The following is a 20,448-nucleotide window of genomic DNA, read 5'->3' on the forward strand; positions in this document are numbered from 1 at the left end:
GAGAGCACTCCTTCATATCGATAGTTACACGTGGCTTATCGCCAATAAAATCTCAACTTTTCCACTTGCATAACCTCAGTTATTCCCATGCGTTTCCTCTGAAGATATAATGCTCTTTTAAGCTACAAATTATAATATTATTCATCCGTGGAAAACTTTTCGCGTCGAATAGCTTTCGAGAGTTATTCCGTTGCGTTTTATATTACTTGTCAACTAATACATGAATGACTCGTGTTAGTTAAACGCGCATTGTGCAAAGTGCTTATTACTCATATGCGAGGTTGCTTATCAAGCTGTATTAATTCGGATTTTAATTCACACGTAATATCGGTAATGATGACGTTTAAAAATTTATTGAAGCTTAAGAAACTTCGTTGCTGTTATGGTACATTTTATACTTTTTAATCAGATGTTATGCAACATTTATGAATATATGATATTCATGAAAAACTCGCTACAACCGCTTTACATGTGTCTGTACCTATTAGATTACATACTGAATTTAATAAATTTCATCACTTAAAAATGATGTACATAATTTACGCCATTAAAACTACTTAATGTAAAATATGCATGCATGCACTACATTTTTTTATCTCTGCAAGTTCGTGATACTTGAACTTGAAATAGATGAAGGTGACGTGTAAAAATGTACAAGTGGAAATTCATTATGTAATGGACTGAACACTGTTTCCTATTAACATAATCACAATTTCATTAGAAGGATTGCGATTTATCCCAATACGGTTGTGTAATAAACAGGTAGAAAAAATGGATTTCTGATCTACCACGTGTACGTAATTATACTCATCTTTAACATACATTGGATTATCGGATAGTTTCTATCAAACATATACTAGTTTACTTACTTGTATAAGAAGGAAGCAGAATTTAAATTAATAGTTCTAATTCTTATACTGCAGGTAGTAATAGTAAATAAGTTGCACGTTGCAGTTGGTAGAAAAACCATAATAGGATTGAAACAAACAGTACAGCCTATATAGAAATAAAAGTATATTCAAATTATACAATAATAATACGTTTATTAATAATAATAAACATAAGAATAGTGCATAAATAATCTATAGTAGAATTAAATTTTAAATATCGTTACTACATTAAGCACTAAACGAATAACTTAATAGCTATAAGAACTCTAGAATTCTATACAAATACAATGTAAATAATATATTAACAGAATAGAATATAAATTATTTCTAATAAAATAAAACCTTAAATTTTATTTCCACGTAAAAATAGTAAAAGCTAGATTCGAATAATTCTTAAAGTGGAATTTGAAATAGCTTCAACTTACTATTACTGAAATCAGTTATTAAATTATAAAGCTAACGTTTCAAAGCAACGTTCTCCAGTGAAATTTAATGTCTAATTTCGTCCGCAATAAGGTTCACGACGTGTTTTAACGGTAGACCGAACGTCGAGTGACCGAGTCACAGGTTTCTTTGAAACGACGGAGGAAATCGTTGAGAAATGTTGATCTACGTAAACAGGGACTACGTTGAAATTAATTACGAAAGAAGGTGTGGGATCTAGTCGACCAATCGAACCGGTTCATTCGTCCCCCAGCTTCCACTGGAGCATTTTGATTATTGGCAGATCTGAAGAGATCTCGTCTCAGTGATGGAATACCACCTGGACGAGGATTATCGCTCGCTGATTTTACCCCTGATTTCACTTCGACGACAGAACGATTTCGACGATTGAATATCATTCCGTTTGTTGCTGACGATTATTTAAACACTGGCGGAGTTTTCGACAAATTGTACGGTGAATTTTCGAGTGTTAAGGGTTTCAAGAGCGAAGATTTCGAGGTTCTTGGACCCAAGATGTCCACTTCAGTCTCACGCGAAAGATGGGACGTGCAGGCGTCGGAGATCGCGAGGTGCACTCACAACCCCATAAGATCTATTGTGGAAACCCTCGTCGTCGAACCCAACCCTGCTAAATCCATGATTTCTTTATCCATAGGTGAGACTTATATATTTCTATTATAATTAATCGTTATTTTCATTGTATGCACATTATTGTTATTAGTGTTAATAACACTATCAAGTGTTAATTTATAATGTGTTAATAGCGTAGATACATATTAGGGTAGTTATTCAAACAAGAGAATTATTTTCTTTCCACGGGTTACTATGTGTATGTGTTCAACAAGTAAATGTGATCGTATAAGTAAATAATATAGTACTCTTGTATTTTTTTAATTAAATATTAGGGGTCATTACCTGCTAATTTAGTATTTTTCACGAGAAAGAATTTTCTTTTCGACATACTGTAAGTTTGAAATATGTTTATTTTAAGTTAGAATATTTTTGCGGAGTGAAGTTGTCATCCAACAATTATTAAAAGTTATAAGACTTCTAAGAATCTATTTTGTAAATAATAACATTAGGTTAATAAAAATTTCTTAATACACTGAGAAATTCGTAGCGATATTCAGCTTACAAAAGTACGCCAAACTCTGAGAGTAACCTTGGAGTAGTTTCTCTGCATAAATTAGAATAATTAAATAGGATCAGTGTAAAATTTGTAAATAGAAAAAAATGTCGATTTACTGCATTTCATCAAAACATTGCATCACATTAAGCACTAAACAAACGGGCCATTTCTTTTGAACGCAAGTCCATTTTCTGTTATTTTAAGACACTTAAGGGATTGCATTTTAATAAATTTAAAAATATTGACAGGCACCAATAAATAAATTTTTTGTATTTTGTGATGTTAGACAATGTATGCTTATTTCCAGCCAGTGTTTAAAATTCTGGATACAAAAAGTGAATGTTTTACCCAAATTGACTTGTCTCGCTTTATAAATTAATGAATAATTCTAACCGTTAATTAAACGAATAATATGTCTGTTGTTCAGTTATTGTTTTCCTTAATTTCTTTGACTCATTTTGGTTCGAATTGTTTTCATATTTAGATCCTGACTCCAAGATTCTTCTTTTATTAGCAATTCTCATACGTTTTATTTCTATAAACATAATAGAAATAATAAAATTTCGTGGAAACAAGAATTTTATCAGAATGGCCTTATTACCCAGAAAAATATTTTTATTCTCTTATTATTACCTACCAGCTTCCAGGATGCATCGCAGTTATGATTTTCATTGAAATAATTCTGTACCATATTTTCTTTTCACAAAATAAACCGCAGTTCGTAATTAATTTTCAAATAACAGTTAAATTATTGTAGTGATTTGCAGTTACTCGACTATAAAATAACAAAGAAACGAGAAGATTGGAATCTTTCTAGGTTTTCTGTTGTTAAATAAAAAGAGCGGAAAGAATAAAGTCAAATGAATTTTAAAAGTCGAATGTAGTTTGTGGTTTGAAGCCGCTTTTTTCTACTGATTAACATGGGAATAACTTTTTCGCGTGTCTGATATAATACTTCTTTATCGAGGCCTTTACATATGTACTTGTATAGGCTAACCGTAATTCGTAATTAATTTTAAAATAACAGCGAAATTATTAAGGAGTTTTATGCATCGATACTGAAACACGAGCCGTGTTGGTTGCAAGTATTTATTGAAGAGTGTATTCGTGCCTACTTGCAAGCTGATAATAAAATGAGTGCCTAGACAAATCTATAGCATATCAATATTAAACAATTTGTAGATTTTTGTTAAAAAATTTTGTCTAAAAATTTTTGTTTTGTCTAAAAACCGGAGCTAAATTATACTGTAATATATTTAGCAGAAAATAATTTCAATCCAAGGTAAACTTATACCACTTTCAAAATAAACATTTTTTCAATACCGTTAATCAACCAAACTTCTACAGTGCAAATACATACTAGGGAATTTATATTATTTTGACTATAGATTGCTTACAGATAAAAATATCATAGTAATTTTTATCTATTATTATCATTATCTTCATTTTTTAAAAGTAGACTTGTCCCATATTCAAAATAAATGGTTCATGTGTGAAAGAAACAATGCAGTTGATCTTATTTTTCAATCGGTAAATGCATGCTATAATTTACGAACAGTTGTTTCAAAATGAGTATTTATTTATGTTAATATTATTGTCTGAACATTGCTTCTCTTATATGAAGCATAGTTTGTTTCTTATTATAATATAATTAGTTATTTTTCTTAAACGATTACTACTACCAATTTTAAAATATCGCCTGCGATTAGTAATAGTAATCGTTTAAGAAAAATAACTAATTACATTATAATAAGAAACAAGCTATGCTTTATATAAGAGAAGCAACATTCCGACAATAAAACCAAATACTTATTTTAAAATAACTGTCCGTAACTAGTCAATTATTTTTCTCAAAAGACTACTATTGCCTTATAAATGCCAGCTTTTAACAAGATTTTCCTCTATTTCAAATGCCTTGCTTAATAAATATAAAAATATCTCCTTTATGTTTAGTTTTCATTTCATTAATGACTACCTTTATGATTAAGCCGATCTATTTTCGATATTAAAGTATAATTTTTAGCATTAAATCGTACTTTTAACCATCAAATCATACTTTTTTATGGAATATAATTTCCTTCCACGCTGTAGATTTTGTAACAAAGTTTGTTTCACGACGAAATTGTATACGCGGTATAGGTAACTAATAACCACACTATTTGTAAAGGAATATTGGTGTTAGTCAAAATACATCGCAGTATTTGATGTTTTGGTAAACACATAATTACACAATACACGGATGTATTTCATGGACCGAAATATGTAGTCTCATGTAATCCAACCAATTCCTAAATTAAATTCAGGATAGTTCCATATAATCCAAATATTGATTAGGTTAGTTCAAAATAGTCTGGTAGGTTAGTCAAAAAATATCAGTATGTAAGCATTTTATTTTGGACACTGTATCAACCTGATTATATTTTAACCAGTTAACTGTGGTGATCTTATTGCAAAGCGCGTACCAGTGTGTGTCTCGATAATCAAGCAATGACGAGTTAGCTCTCAAGAATTTATGAATTCATCTCAAATTGTTTACACTTTTTATTTGTTTATTTTATTTCGTGTTGACCCCTAAACATTTTAAACATATTACAATTTACGAATATAATTTAGTTTTTGCCAAAATTACAATTTAAATATCAAATTGTAACAAAACGGATATAGTCGTCATAACACAAAATTCTCATCTCCATTACGGATATATTCGTCAAATACACTTAACTGGTTAATTAGGTACCAGTGCGTTTGTTTTTAACGAGCGATTCGGCAACCGAGTAAGTTGGTAACAGAAACTTTTGTTATAAATAAATCTTCATTCTGCCACGGAAAAAACTCGCCCATGTATTTAAAATATTATTAATCTGACATCATTTAATTCCCTTATTATTTTCCCTTTCCTCTTACAGGTATTAAGTTACACATAATTTTATTGTACCTAACATTAAATTATTTTGAGTAGTACATGAAACTACTCACCCTTTCTAAGCAACCGATATTGTCTGTTTCGTTTGTTTCTCGTAAAAAGTTCAACGAATTAATTAATATGTCCTTTGTTTCCATGTTAATCGACAGTCTAAAGGCTATCTAAGTTTTCGTCAGGAAACGTGTTTAAAAAGCCACTCGGACCGTGAACAGATAAAAGTTTTTCATTAGAAGTTTCTGAGATTGGCAACGAATTCCGTGAAATTGGATAATTTCGTGTTTCGCGCTTATCGTAGCCCGTTCGTGCGCAATTAGTGCGAAGTTAGTTTTAATGTCTTATTTAATAATAATGCGACGGCATTTTAGTCGTTTAAAAGTTACTTTACCGGCTGTAAACGACCTTCAGAAAGTTTATTTGTTCAATTTCAACCGAATACATGAATGTGCAAATATATGTAAATGCGTAGATGTTCCGCTTTTATTAAATTATCTCGCTTGACTAAAACATTGAAGATAAAGTGTTTGAAGAATAGTAGTCATACAATGAAATTTTATTGAATCAATTATAAATTGGATTTACATAACATATGTTACTAAACTTTATTAGGTAGATAATATTTTTGAGGGTATATTTGTACGAATTATTAAGTTATGGAAAAAATGTAGATTATTCCGTCAAAATAATTGTTTTGTACTGTGTATGAAGTATCTTGACGTTCGTTTTACTCTCAGTTTCATCGAAGTTCAAATAAATTAATAAATTTATGAGAAAATGTTGGTCCGTTTTCAACTTGAACGAACCGTCCCGTTCGCAAAGGGCTAGATAGACCATAGTTACATTCTATACGCACTAACACCTACTTCGCGGCGTGCTGTCGAATTATATGTATAGAAAAAAATAGCTATACAAGCTTTGCCTATGTTCGGCTGTCCAAAGGTTGACATGTTCAAGAAAATCTTTTAATTTTGCGCCGCCTCCGAAAAGGTTGAAATGTATTTAATATACTACCTAACGAGTAAATAGGTTTCATTCATATCTGTTACGTAATTGTATGATTGAATGAAATAGAAATTACTTCATTAGGAAATAGAAATTATTTTATACTTTTTAGTGCATTTCGAAGTCGGTGTATTTTTTTTCTGAAAATTATTTTATTTCACGCTTTTTAGTGAAATGGGGAGAATTGTATAGGATACTGTGAGACAGTTCTTCCGGGCTTTTTTTGTCTGCGTAAATGCCATGAGCATAATTAAGTAAAAGACAACATGGATATTCGTTTTTCAATTTTGTTTGCAACAATAATCCGTTGCAACTAAAAAATGAAAAAATTTTTGGTAATGGTACCAATGGGGAGTCAGACTCTACAAGATGCGAAAGGCTTTGTTCCGATCGGATCACCCACCTAGGAAAAAACCGGCGAACGTGCATAGAAAAAAAAATCAGGGACACTCTTTCAGGGACAAGTACAAACTAATTACATCATGATTGAGTGTGCTTCATCCATTTGTTCTTTGGTAACTTTCTTTGCAAAAATTTACTGCACATATGTATCTCTTACGGCTTAGGACTGTGCAAGGGTGAAAGTATCCGTAAAATAATAGCAGATCCTGCGCAACAAATTTTCTAACAAATCAAATTGATGCATTTTTAGAACGATACGGAGACTGTACCAAGTAATGGGAATAATACACCAACGTCAACGTGAACTCATCTTGCTGTATAGGTCGCGTGTCAGAGCGGTAAAGCTTAGTTAGCGATTTGGTACAGTGCATTGTAATTGCCCTTTCTTGTCTTTCCTGTGCATAGCACGGGGCGTTCCACTAATATTAATAACAATAGTTTTTCGCTAATATCACGAAAACTAGAGTTTTCCGTCAATTATGCATAAGGAAAAACTCGTTCAGAATCATACCACTAATAACGTATTAGAAGGACATTCAAATCGTTCGAAGTTAGTTTCAAAAGTTAACAACAATTTTCGCTAATATCTTGAAGACAAAAGCTTTCCGTCAATTATACAAGAGGAAAAAGTTGTCCAGAACCACGCCCCTAACAACATATTCGAAGGACATTAAAATCGTTCGAAGTTGATTTCAAAAGTTAATAACAATTTTTCGCTAATATCTCGAAAGCAAAAGCTTTCCGCAAAATTTGTATATGAACAAAATTGTTTAGAATCATGTCCGTGATAAGATACTAAAAGCGCACTAAAATCGAGAAAAGTTTATTTCAAAAGTTGCCGGTTTTTTTGTAATAACAACACTTTGCAATTAAAAAATGAAAAATTTTTTGATAATGGTACCAATGGGGAGACTGAACCCACCAGATGCAAAAGTTTTCGTTCCGATCGGTCAACCCAGTTAGGCGTAATCGGCGAACATACATAGAAAAAGAAAAAAGTTGCCGGTTTTTTTGCAATAACAACACTTTGCAATTAAAAAGTTAAAAATTTTTTGATAATGGTACCAATGGGGAGTCAGCACCTACCATATGCAAAAGGTTTCGTTCCGATCGGTCCATCCAGCTAGACGTAATGCGCGAACATACATAGAAGAAAAAAAAAAAAAAATATACTGATCGAATTGAGTAACCTCCTCCTTCTTCGAAGTCGGTTAAATGTGTGCTATGATGAGCTATATAAAAGAAATATTTAATAATTTCGTTAAAAAGTGTAACTTTGGTTTATCATTTACAAACAGTTAAACATTATGAAACTTAATGGTTTCTATTCAATGATATAAATATAACAGAAATGCAAATTAACATGATTGTCTTTGTTTATATATAAAATTTTGCTACTTATGTACTAACAATAAGATATACTTCAAATCTCCAGGTGTTTACATATTTTTCAGATATATATCAATTTTGATTCAAAGATGTTTTCATGCGCAGCACTGACATCACAAGATGTTGAAGACATTTAAGTAATTTAAAATAATGCAAAATTTTTATTTAAAAAATTATTTCTTTTCTGATTGCACTACGATTATCGCTTTACACTACATAATGGATAAAATCGATAATGAAGATTCAAATTATAGTAGCTATTACGATTTCCTACTTGTTTTGAATAATTCATCAGACTTCAACATTTTCTCGAGAATGAATGATTCCCATCAAAGATGAAAATTTAATTATAATATTATCCTTGCCCTTAAAGAGATTATAGCAGTTGGTAGATCTCTAGACTAACGTCACCATATGGCGTAATAGTCATTCTTGACAGGCAAATTGACGGTAATCGAGCAAGTTTCTTAATTATTTAAAATCTTCATAGCAAACGAGACTTTCCATCAACGTCTCGCTGCATACTAATTAAGCATCTCTAATGTATGACATGTTTCATGACAATTACAAACTGTGAATTATAAATTGTGCTCATAAGTGGAGCATGTGTCTATCGAGGAGTTTAATTGGACACGCAACAATAGAAGAAGCAAAAGAAAATAATTTTGCTTTTCTGAATTTTTTAAAAATATTTTTTCTGAATTAATATTTTGGAAAAAAAAATTCTCTGTTACCGAACTTATCATGGATCACAATTTTTCAAACTTCTAAAATTAAAAAATCCATAGTACCAAAGTTTAGTAATTTGAAAGCATCAAAGTTTTAAAATTTAAAATTACAAAAATTTCAAAGTCCACAAGATACAAAATTCAAAAATTCTACATTTTTATTGTTTCAGAAATTCAAAGTTTTAATCTTGACAAACTTAAAAATTCAAAGACTTTGAAACTTTAAAATTTCCAGAAACATGCACGAAGTTCTAAAGTTGTTAAATTTGAAAGCTCCAAAATTCCAACATCTCAAAAGTTAAAAAAAGTCTGAAATTTTGAAATTCCAAAATTCCAAAATCTAAAAATGTATGTCTCCTGAAATTACAATATTCCAAAATCTAAAAATGTACGTATTCTAAAATTATAAAATTCCAAAGTTAAAAAATTAAAAAATTTTTAATTATAAAATTGCAAAGTCTAAAACTTGAAAAATTGCAATATTATGAAAATGTCAAATTCTAAACATCAAACAGTTCTCAAGTTACGAAATCAATAAAATTCAGAAATTCTAAGATCCGTGAATCACAAGTCCAATTTAAGATTAATTTCTCAAGAAATACACATATCAGCCTTCTTCATACACTTTTCATTTTTAGGTGATCCAACAACTTTTGGCAATTTGAAACCACCCAAAGAAGTATTTAACGCTGTCCAAGAGAGTCTCCGTTCGCAAATGTACAACGGATATGCACCAAGTACAGGTAATATTAATGAAATAATAATAAAAGCAGGAAATTTATATTCGTGTAAGAAAAACATTCTGTAAGGTACTTGTAAATCAATTTTGCTTGAATATAAAATGATGACATTGAAAAAGTAACGATATTTAATTGTACACACATACAATGAAACCTCTGCATCCGTGGTTCATATAAACTTAATACAAAATTAGATTTGTACTGTTTTGTTTTATTGTCACTTATTAATAGTTTGAATATTGTCTTACTTGGAAGTATTCATTAATGAAATTTATACATATATTTCACTGTTTATTTTCATTAATGTTTCATGACGCTCGATAAATAAATTTTTTCACAACAATCATAATGCTCCTAGAAACTTTCTTATTTAATTTCCATCAATTTAAAGTAAGGAAATAGATAAATATAATTACATAAAAAGTAAAACCATTCTTCTAATTTTATAAAAATCATACCTAAAGTATTAATTACTTTATATTTTAATATTTTAATAATAAATAGAAAGTCAGAGTAACTAATTTCTTGGAAGTCAGTTAATTCGTGTTTTTTTCTAAAAAGTATATCAGCGATCATAACCACTACTGGGATAAAATATTTGAAGAAGTAGAACGATATAGAACTTATATGAAACAGAAATACTGAACATAATTGATTGACTTAATCATTAATTGGTCCTCGTTATTTTAAGGTTATCAGATTGCAAGAGAAGCTGTCGCAGAATATAGTTCCAGTGAATTTGTGAAGGTGGATGCTAAGGTAAGTTTCAAATTCGCAAAGCATTAAAGATCATCAATACTTTACATTTCCGTAATTCTAATAATATTAAATACTATGCAAATTCCAGTCGTGAAATTTAAAAAATTTGAATAATTTCCGAAAAATGTTCACGAACAAAAATTAATGACATTTTTAAATGAAAAAATAAAGCACAGACATTTCAGGCTATATTAACCCAGATTCGTAGTTGTATATTTCAACAAGCCTGAAATAACATTTCATACTGCTAATTATATACTGTTAATTACAGCTGCGATTTCTGTAATTCATTAGTGACGTAAAATTTTGCTGTTGATAAACGGTACTAATTAATAATATTTCGTACTTTGAAGAGCACACGAGAACCAATAAATCATTTCAATCTGGCGTACCAATAAAGCGATTTTTTATCACGCGAAATGTATTTCGCAATTTGATCTCTCGTTTATTAACAATTGGGTAACAATTAACGATATTAAAATTTTATTCCGTTCACTGAATTAAGCCAGAAATAGATTATATTTATTCGCGAGTCGATAAAGGTAATGCTTCTAGACGTCGAGACTATTGTGGAGCGTGATAATAAAACGTATAATAGTGAATTAAATTCCATTCAGATATTAAATGAAAAATCGTGTGTTAATGAATTGAAATACGTACTTCCTACCTTTCTTTCTCTTTCTACTGAAAATTTAATAAAATTCTTTAATGCGTTCACAATAAACGACGCACGCGTGTGCGAAATGGAGTTCAACCGTTGTGTGTTCGTTGATGAAAATGTATATCTCGTAGCGTCTCATTGATCAAATTTCACAGCTACAAAGTATAATCTTCAACTTTACACGAATTTGTTACAGCATTCAATTTCTAAATTAAAAGTTTATAAGAATAACAATGTTTGCCGCTATTTTGTCAACGCGGGGTTTATCGAGTTAAAAACTAAGGGAGACAGAATATTTCGTCCAAAGCACCCAATAAACATTTACTGAAAAAATATCGATCACTGATATATGAAAAATATTTCTTTCATAACCTCACATAAATTGTGACGTCTAATATCTCAGTCGTAACATTATGTAAATTATATCAGTAAAGTATCACGACAGCATTAGAGCCCCGATCGCATGCATTTAACAAATGGTTATCGTGAAATAGCGGTTCTCAACAGGTGGTATAAGAACATCATCTCATTGATACGTGGACTAATTTGTACAATACAGTGCACTGTATACATAACAACACCTCTTGTTTTTATTGAGCTGAGATTTCTTGAAATATTTCTTGAAATATTAATTTTAAGACTTATATTTGCAATTTACGTTTCTGTTACAATGGTTAGGTTTGGTTAAATACTTCGATACAGTTACGTACAGCGTTTCACAACTAAAACATGAGACAATTTGTAATGTAATACAATACCTATAAATAATATATAGAGCATTTACAGGACCCCATTACAGTTGATTACATAAATAGTAGAAAATGAGAAGAAGTTGCACTCTTTATTTGAATAAATGTTAAATTCATTTGCATAGTGTACACTAGTGCACATTCTGTTAGAACAGTATTACTAGTATTCATGCAAAAATTTGATAATGAAATTATAATAAATAGTGCTGCTATTATTGCTAGGATCTTAATAGACGTCATTCTGGTATCCTCGTACAGCTTATGAAGAAGGAAATTGAAAGACACAATGTCCAGCTGATCCAATTAGTGGACTTACGATGAACTATAATGGACACCGGGTGTTTATAACTAATTTCAACTGTCAGATAATCACGAGATTATCGGTTTATATAATGAAACATTGGTCCATTCATGAATACAACTTTGAAAACTAGATGAAACTTTTCAACATTAATGTAGGATCGGAAATTATCGAGGTTGACGGAATTAAAAAGTTTTTTGGGAATAACAATAATTTTAATAATTTAACAAGGGTATAAGAATCAATAGGAATATAAAAAACAAATACAAACACTTAGGCTGCAACTTTTCGGACAACGTGTTACTTCAACGGTTACGACTGGACTGTCCCGCGACGCCACGCCGTTTTCCTTATTCGTTACCAATTCCCGCGTAAAACGAAACAATTGCTAATCGCTTCTTTGTTCCCTCGCTAATTTTCGCGCCAACTCGTAGTAACGCCGAATTATCTTGGCGCCAATTGTCCGCGTTTCCCGCTCGCCCGTTCGCGCCCGACGTATTCGATGAACATCGAATAAACCGATCCCACATTAATAATAAATTCCTTAAAGTTCGACAACATTTGAATACTTAATATCTAATTATAATTTTTAAAACACATATAAAAAAAAGTAAAATAAAAGAGCTAAACAATGATCTACATATTTATATTGTTAATGTGATACATCAGTATAGTTTTGCGATAATAGTTTGTTATGACAAAAAGTAGTAAATCTTCTAAACGACGAGAACAGTAGAAGACCACGTTTCACTGAATAAATAATAATCATCATTTATAACTGTCGAAAAATGTTTCTAGTGGGGCATCACAGGATCAATAGTTCACAACATCAACGCTAGGTGACATAAGCTATCACATTCGTTACTTTGACGGGGCTTCTCTTCTGCTTCTTATTCCCACCATTCCATTCACAAAATGTCCACTATTGCGACTTTTATTTTAGGGTAACAATTTTATTATGAAAAATTTTTTTATAATAATAAATATACAACAACAATTAAATTACAATCAAAATGTTTGAAATTGAGTATAGTAGATACAAATGTGTAAAACCTGATTTTAGCAGCATAAATATCAAATTCATTTTAATTATTTTGTAATAATTTAGTTATGGGGCTTCTTATCGATTTTAACGACATGAAAGTATGTAATAAAAGTCAGCGTTCCTTAACATTACTTGTCAATGCAATTATTTCTAAAATATACGTGAAAAGCTTCAATTAAATCTACATATATTACGAGTACAGGTGTACGTGGGTTATCAGAAAAAAATTCTATATTTCAATTATTCGTATTCTAGTATCGTATCTTTGTATTGTTTTAAAGAGTATACCTAGTACAACATACGCAAATATACTACATTTCAATATTATAATCGTATTATTCGTATGACTCCATAAATCAGTCAAATGTGAATACGGATGATTTCATCTGTGGTTCACTGAATATTTGATACTTGCACATGTTACATTGACATATTGAGTCTATTGTATCAGAGGCATTATTAAAAACAGTTAGTGGTATATTGTTATCAACAACATTAGAATATGTCAATCGTAATATAAATTTAATTCAAGTAAAATATCTGTGAAATTAAGACCAAGCTGTAACAAATATAAACTGTTCAAATTTTTGTCTTTGACAACAAAATTGAATGTCAACAAGATGTCCGAATAATTATCTATTCTGTCAATAATTTTCTAATTACATTTTACTTATTAATTTACTTATAGCTTACATACTGCTTTTTAATTATGTTTCGCTTGATACAACTTCTTGTAGAGTTTCTCTATTAGAAACGAAACAAACATATGTAAGAGTGATGCAATTAAGTGTACGATCTTTTTTAAATTCCTATGTACACGTGTTTCACTATCACTTTCATGGGATTTACTCATAAAAGGTTTGAGAACGTCTACAGACTGTACATAAATTTCTCAAGAGATAAATGAACAGACTTTACATAAAAAATAACTGAAAACTATAACTCGTTTGTATGCAAAAAAGCTTTCAATCGTTATTGAAAACTTAATGAATGATAATATTCAATTAATGCGAAACAATTCGCCAAATTCTAATACAGTAATTTATTACTGCAAATATTTTTTTTTGAAAAAGCTGTTCAGAATCATTAAGTCGAAATTTGTATTATACTGTTGGCACGAGGTTTCATAAAATGAAATTGATTTTCATCGCAATTTAAAACGCTATGTATTACAAATTTCGGTGACTTGTAATTTACATTTAAGCCAATAACATGTGAACAGAAAATATACACGGATAGAATAATAAAAAAGAAGTGAGAATGGTTAACGAAGGTATACCTCGCCACATTTCATGTTGTTATTGATCTGCAGGAAATGATGCTGTTGAAAGCTGTGTTGCATACAAATTTTAACCGGCCACGCCTTGTTTGAAGGTTGCAAATAAATTGTACACGATAATTTTATTCGAGTACTGATTAATTGCACAGTTTTTGTACGAAATTTAAAAAATATATGAAGGAATATTCAATACAAAAATTAATGCAGAACAATGTCAATAATATCTACGAGATCAATCTTACAAAATCTGTTGTGTCTGTCCACATTTTCCATAAATAACGTTGATAATAAAATTATTTGTACAATTTACCCTACATGTTTTTAATTTATTAATATGCGCATATAATTAATATAATAAATTAATAGTATTAAACGTATATTTTATTAATAAATTAAAAATACGACACTGTGCAACACTTATAAAAAAAAGAATGAAAAAAGAATTAAATATTAAGGAAATTAAAAATTCCATTATTACAAAGATTTGCAAATATCAATTTCATATAGTAAAATATTATCTCGCTTTTGTATTTTACAATTAATGATCAAATAGGGGCATTGTTAGACAATTAATTGCTTTCCTATTATATTATACCACTATACTATTATTTTACTGAATAATTATCTCACGATCCTAAAATATCCCATTATACATAACATATTACATTAAAACTATGGAAACTTTCGTATACTGTTAATAAAAGAGGGTGTTTTGATGCTGATACAATCGATAAAGGGATGAATGTACGTGGAAAAATAAATTAAAAATACACGTTGAAATCTCCCTGTATCTTCATTTTCAGAAGAATTGAATTTGAACAGTTATGGAGTATAAAAAAGTTCTCAAACTTTTTTGAAGACAAATGGCAAATGACGAAGAACTTTTTCGTTAATTGAAGAATAACTGATTAAGAATTAAGAAAGTAAGAATATTGTTAAATAACTGACTCCAGACATAAACACTAGTAATTTTAATTGTGAACATATTATCAGTCGTTATATTTATTATCAGTCATTTATAACATTATTGATGCAGATATTAGTATACAATAAAGTGAATGTAGCCGATGATAAAAACAATAAAATGTTACATTATAAGTGACAACATGTATTATAATAAAAGTACATTACAGTGACATTACTAATTATATTTACTGATTTAACTATTGCAAACGGCAAAATTACAATTTATTTATTTCGTCATTTTCTGTGTTATCAAGCTTTCTTACATATGCCTCAAAAATACTCAAATCCAATTTTCTCGGAAACGAAGCTTCATAGGAAAAAGTACTATTTCATATTCTCTATTTATTTTTCATCCTCTTTTCGGTTGTTCTACCAGATCAGAAACGTCCTCTATAAATCTTCCGAATGCGTTAGCAATAAATTTCTCAAAATTCCATAAAAGACAGACACTTCAAAAAGCATGTTCCAAATCTATTTTCCCAAGTTACTTTATTTCGTAATATTAAATTTGAGAAAGAAATTCGAGCTTAAAACACGATGAAACTCAACGCGCAGTTTTCAAAAAGTGTCTTTACCCGCGAAAAATGGTGAAACCAATATGCTGAAACATGTCACAGAACCATGCAATCGAATAGAATAAATATGATACCATATTTTCACAGGCAATTTCAATTTTCCACGAGCAGAACGCCGATATGCTTTCAACTTGCCGCAAGATGTCTCGATTCGAATTAGCCGAATGTGTAATCAGACGCACATAGAAACTTCGTTCATTCGCAGACAGATTGTGTATTTATTCTCGGTTTCCGTTCGCGTGTATACGATATCTAGTTAAACCGCTGGTTGATCGAGCCGCCGGCGAAGTTTGCAAGGAAAACCAAATTTCCCTGGACGATCTGCCGCAAACTAGAAGCTCCTCGGAAAGAAGGAATACTATCAATTAACCGGGAACTGGTTGATACCCATAGAGTAGTCAACAACACAATCACCGGTAAAACGATTTCTTTTCCCGTTGGAAAACAATCGCTTTTCCGATCAACGAATAGTTCCCTGGTTTCCTGTGTAATTGCGTTTCGAGTCGATAGTTTCGAAACTTGCGATCATCTATTCTAATAATTTCGCCAAGAGCTCGTTTATTTAATTGACTGGAAATTCGATTCATTTCCGAATTTTTCGTGGAAAAAACAGTTCATCGAATGCAGGCATTAAAATTCGTATTCACGTAAAGCGTATCGCGTTTTCATTCGGAATTAATATATGCAAGCCGATACTTCTCCTCATTGTAAACAACCATATTTTGCAAAGAATAAAACGATACCAAATTAATAATACTTTTGGCGTATTCGCGTTGAAATAAAACGTATAATGAAAATTTTAACTACACGATGTTTGGACGCGGATTTAATGTACATTTTTTAACACGATCACCGGGATCCAAATAACTGAGAAATGCAATTTTTACTCTTTAAAATTCGATGTTTTAAAATTACTTATACTCTATAGTAAGCCCGTAAGTCTGTATAACCCTTTGTACAACTAAATGTAAGCCTCATGTACAGCTTTATAATTCTCTTATGAGAGTTCAACTTAAGCTTAAATAAAAAAAAAAAAAAATTCGATGTTTAACTAAGCGATGAATTATTAAGATAAATTACTAATCACTATAATTATTAGTAAATCATTATCAGTAAATCATATAGTATTAGAGAAGTTTTATGTAGTATCAGTATATCACTAATTTGATCAGTGAAAGTTTCACGATTTAATAAATATATAGTTATTATAATATTAAGGTCAAAGTAATAAATTTTATTAATTTATCAAACCTTTATAGTGAATCTTTTGTTGTCGCCAGAAAAATCATGGTGCATTGACAAATCCAGCTTAGCTTTCTGTATCAGAACAATTCAATTTTTATGACGGTGAAAACGCACAAATTTATTTCGAATATCGTGTAACAAACGTATTATAATTAAGTCCTGTAGCGAGTGATGGACAAAGCAATTTGACGGTTTACGATATTAAATCAAGTATCCATATGACAATCAAGTAATGAAATAGTTGATCAAGCTATGAAAGTCTTTGCACAATGTCAAAATATAAAGTCCGCAATGAAGTAATGACAAATACGAAGTAAATCCCGTAGTGACAAAATATAAAGTGAAGGTGCGGGCCCCGGTGCCCTCGCTTATTTTATATGTTTCACTCCCCTACGACGTCTCCTAGCAACCACCTGATTTCTTCGAAATCTGCCACGTGCCCTCCGTCGAACTTGGCTTCGCGGTCATCCCTCTACGACCGGACCACCGAACCTCATTTGTATAATTAAATGCCGTGGGGAACAATTGAAAGAATAATATTTTGCCAAATATTAAATGATACATTTAGAAACTGATTTACGTAGAAACTTGGGAGAATTAATATTACGTGGTTTTTATTTTATACAAATATCAGCGTATGTTGATAAAAAAACAGCTTCTAATCGATCATATTCTTATATGTATACAATATCTTAGAATACATAGAAAATATTGTGAATGTAAAAATTTACAAAAATATTTTAAAAACAATGAGTTAAGTTATGTGTATGGATATTCCATTTTCAAATTCTCTAATTCCCTAATTCCGAAATTCTTAAATTCCCAAATTCCCAAATTCACAAACTATCAAATTCCTAAATTTTCAAAGTATAAAAATTCTAAATTTTGTAATGTACATTTTTCTTTGAAGATATGAAAATCTGTAAATTGCAGAAGTCAATAAAAAGACAGAGTCAATCTTTGATATTGCCGTATTTTCGTGTATTTTCTTGAGCTTAATTTGTGTAACATCATTAGAGCGCGTTAAAGCCCGTATAAATCGCAGCTTGCTGAATCAGTAATATACATGGTATAATATAATGTACATTGTATATAGTAATATACAATATAACTAAAATTAACTGGTATATAATTGTATAAAAAGCAGAGAAACCTTCATTCGATAATAACTGACATATAAAATCTTTTGGATATTCTCTACAGGATGTAATATTGTGTAGCGGATGTTCCTGTGCCCTGGATCTTTGTATAACTGCTTTAGCCAGAAGGGATCAAAATATCTTAATACCACGACCTGGATTCTCAATCTATCGAACATTAGCAGAGGGTCTTGGTATTACCGTAAAATCTTATGGCTTACGTGTAAGTATAAATGAAAAATTTGTTTACTTTATTCGTACAAATATCAAAATTTAATTATCATTAAAATTAACAATTGACTTGGAATTACTGTGAATTCATATGGCTCTTATGTAAATATAAATGCAAAAATTATTTTTATTTCATTGATTCGAATAATAAGGTTTATTTATTATTAAAATTAACGCTACATTTGAAATTACTGTAAATTCATATGGTTTTTATGTAAGTATAAAGGCAAAAATTATATTTATTTTATTGATTCGAATATTAACGTCCATTTATTATTAAAATTAAGGCCTTACTTAAAATTACTGTAAAATTGTATAACTCATATACAAGTATAAATGCAAAAATTGTTTTTATATTATTGATTCTAGTATCAAAGTTTACTTATGATTGAAATTAGCACTTTGTTTGAAATTACTGCGAAAGTGCATGAATTATATGGAAATGTAAAATGCAAACATTACTTTTATTTTATTGATTCAAATACCAAAATTTATGTACTATTGAAATTAACACTTTACTTGGAATTACTGTAAAATCATGACACATATTCAAATATAAATGCAAAAATTACTTTGATTTTTTTAACTTTAATATCAAAGTTTATTTCTTATTCAAATCAACAGTTTCATTATAAGCGAAAGAGATATAGAGTTTTTCGTAAATATCAAATAGTATTTCAAGGAATGAAAAAGGGAGAAATTTATAGTTGAAAGTTCTTTTACCAGTTTTGCCTCAGGCCGTTATTTGCCGAGTTATTAACAATCCAACAGTTCGTGATGAAAGTGGAGCAACACCATTTTTTTAATAACAGTTGATTTGTGTATTTTTGTGCTTGTATGGAACGAAAAATCTTGATAATTGCACAATCAAGCGGCGCATAAAGGAAAAACAGACGTAACATATTATACCCAAGCATTTTCTATTTTAATTTTTCATACTTTCAAATAAAAGAATAGAAAAATAAATAAATATACGACAAATAAATGAGGATAAATAAGAACATCTTATTTATCATTATTTGCTTATTTCTTTGTACATTAATTTATTTACGTAATCATTTCATAATTTAACCAAAAGGATTTACTAAGGGATGTTAAAATAAATTTAAGAAAAATAATTCGCTAAATTATTTAACTAGTTAAGTGTGTTTGACGACTATATCTGTCATGGAGATGTGGCAGAATTTTGTGTCATGACGACTATATCCGTCATGCGTAAAATTTTGTTACAATTTTGATATTTAAATTGTAATTTTGACGAAAACTAAATTATATTCCTACATTGTAATATGTTTAAAATGTTTAGAGGTCAACACGAAATGAAATAAACAAATAAAAAGTGTATAATGATTTGAGATGGATTCATAAATTCTTGAGGGCTAACTCGTCATCGCTTGATTATCGTGACACACACTGGTGCTCGCTTTGCAAAAAGATCGCCACAGTTAACTGGTTAAAGTAATAAACAAAATAAAAGCTTTACTGAAGTAAATTCTCTAGAAATAATTTGCTAAATTGTTGCACATACTTTTTTAAAATTAGCTATCCATTGCTATTAGTGCCACAAGTGCGAGGGTTTTTGTAATATTTTACGTTCTTACGTGAGCTTACTTTCAATATTTGTAAATTTCTTCATTTTAATATTCAGAATTTCGTAAATTATTAAATTTATACACTTAGAATTCTGATAATTTGGAAATGTGAAATGTTACAAATGTATTAATTTATAGTTATCAATAAATTAGTGATCTGGAAGTTTGGTCATTTGAAGCTTCACAGATTTATAGTTATTAATAAATTAGCGATCTGGTAACTTCGTCACTTGAAGATTTACAGATTCATAGTTACCAATAA

The 20,448-nt window shown here is 29.9% G+C and overlaps 1 protein-coding gene across 2 annotated transcripts in view; it reads left to right on the forward strand.

The window, feature by feature from the left end:
• The first annotated feature begins 1,637 nt into the window (after positions 1 to 1,637).
• Tat (Tyrosine aminotransferase) overlaps positions 1,638 to 20,448 on the forward strand; it is a 34,591-nt gene continuing 15,780 nt past the window's right edge. The window contains exons 1-4 of one of the 2 annotated variants that reach the window (XM_076529275.1): positions 1,640 to 1,989; positions 9,543 to 9,647; positions 10,336 to 10,403; positions 18,428 to 18,586. In XM_076529275.1, coding sequence (XP_076385390.1) covers positions 1,848 to 1,989; positions 9,543 to 9,647; positions 10,336 to 10,403; positions 18,428 to 18,586 — 474 coding nt within the window. In that variant the 5' untranslated portion in view covers positions 1,640 to 1,847. Of the gene's footprint in view, positions 1,990 to 9,542; positions 9,648 to 10,335; positions 10,404 to 18,427; positions 18,587 to 20,448 lie in introns of both variants that reach the window. The other variant, XM_076529280.1, reaches the window with a different exon arrangement.

Source organism: Megachile rotundata, chromosome 1, assembly GCF_050947335.1.
Source record: "Megachile rotundata isolate GNS110a chromosome 1, iyMegRotu1, whole genome shotgun sequence".
NCBI lineage: Eukaryota > Metazoa > Arthropoda > Insecta > Hymenoptera > Megachilidae > Megachile > Megachile rotundata.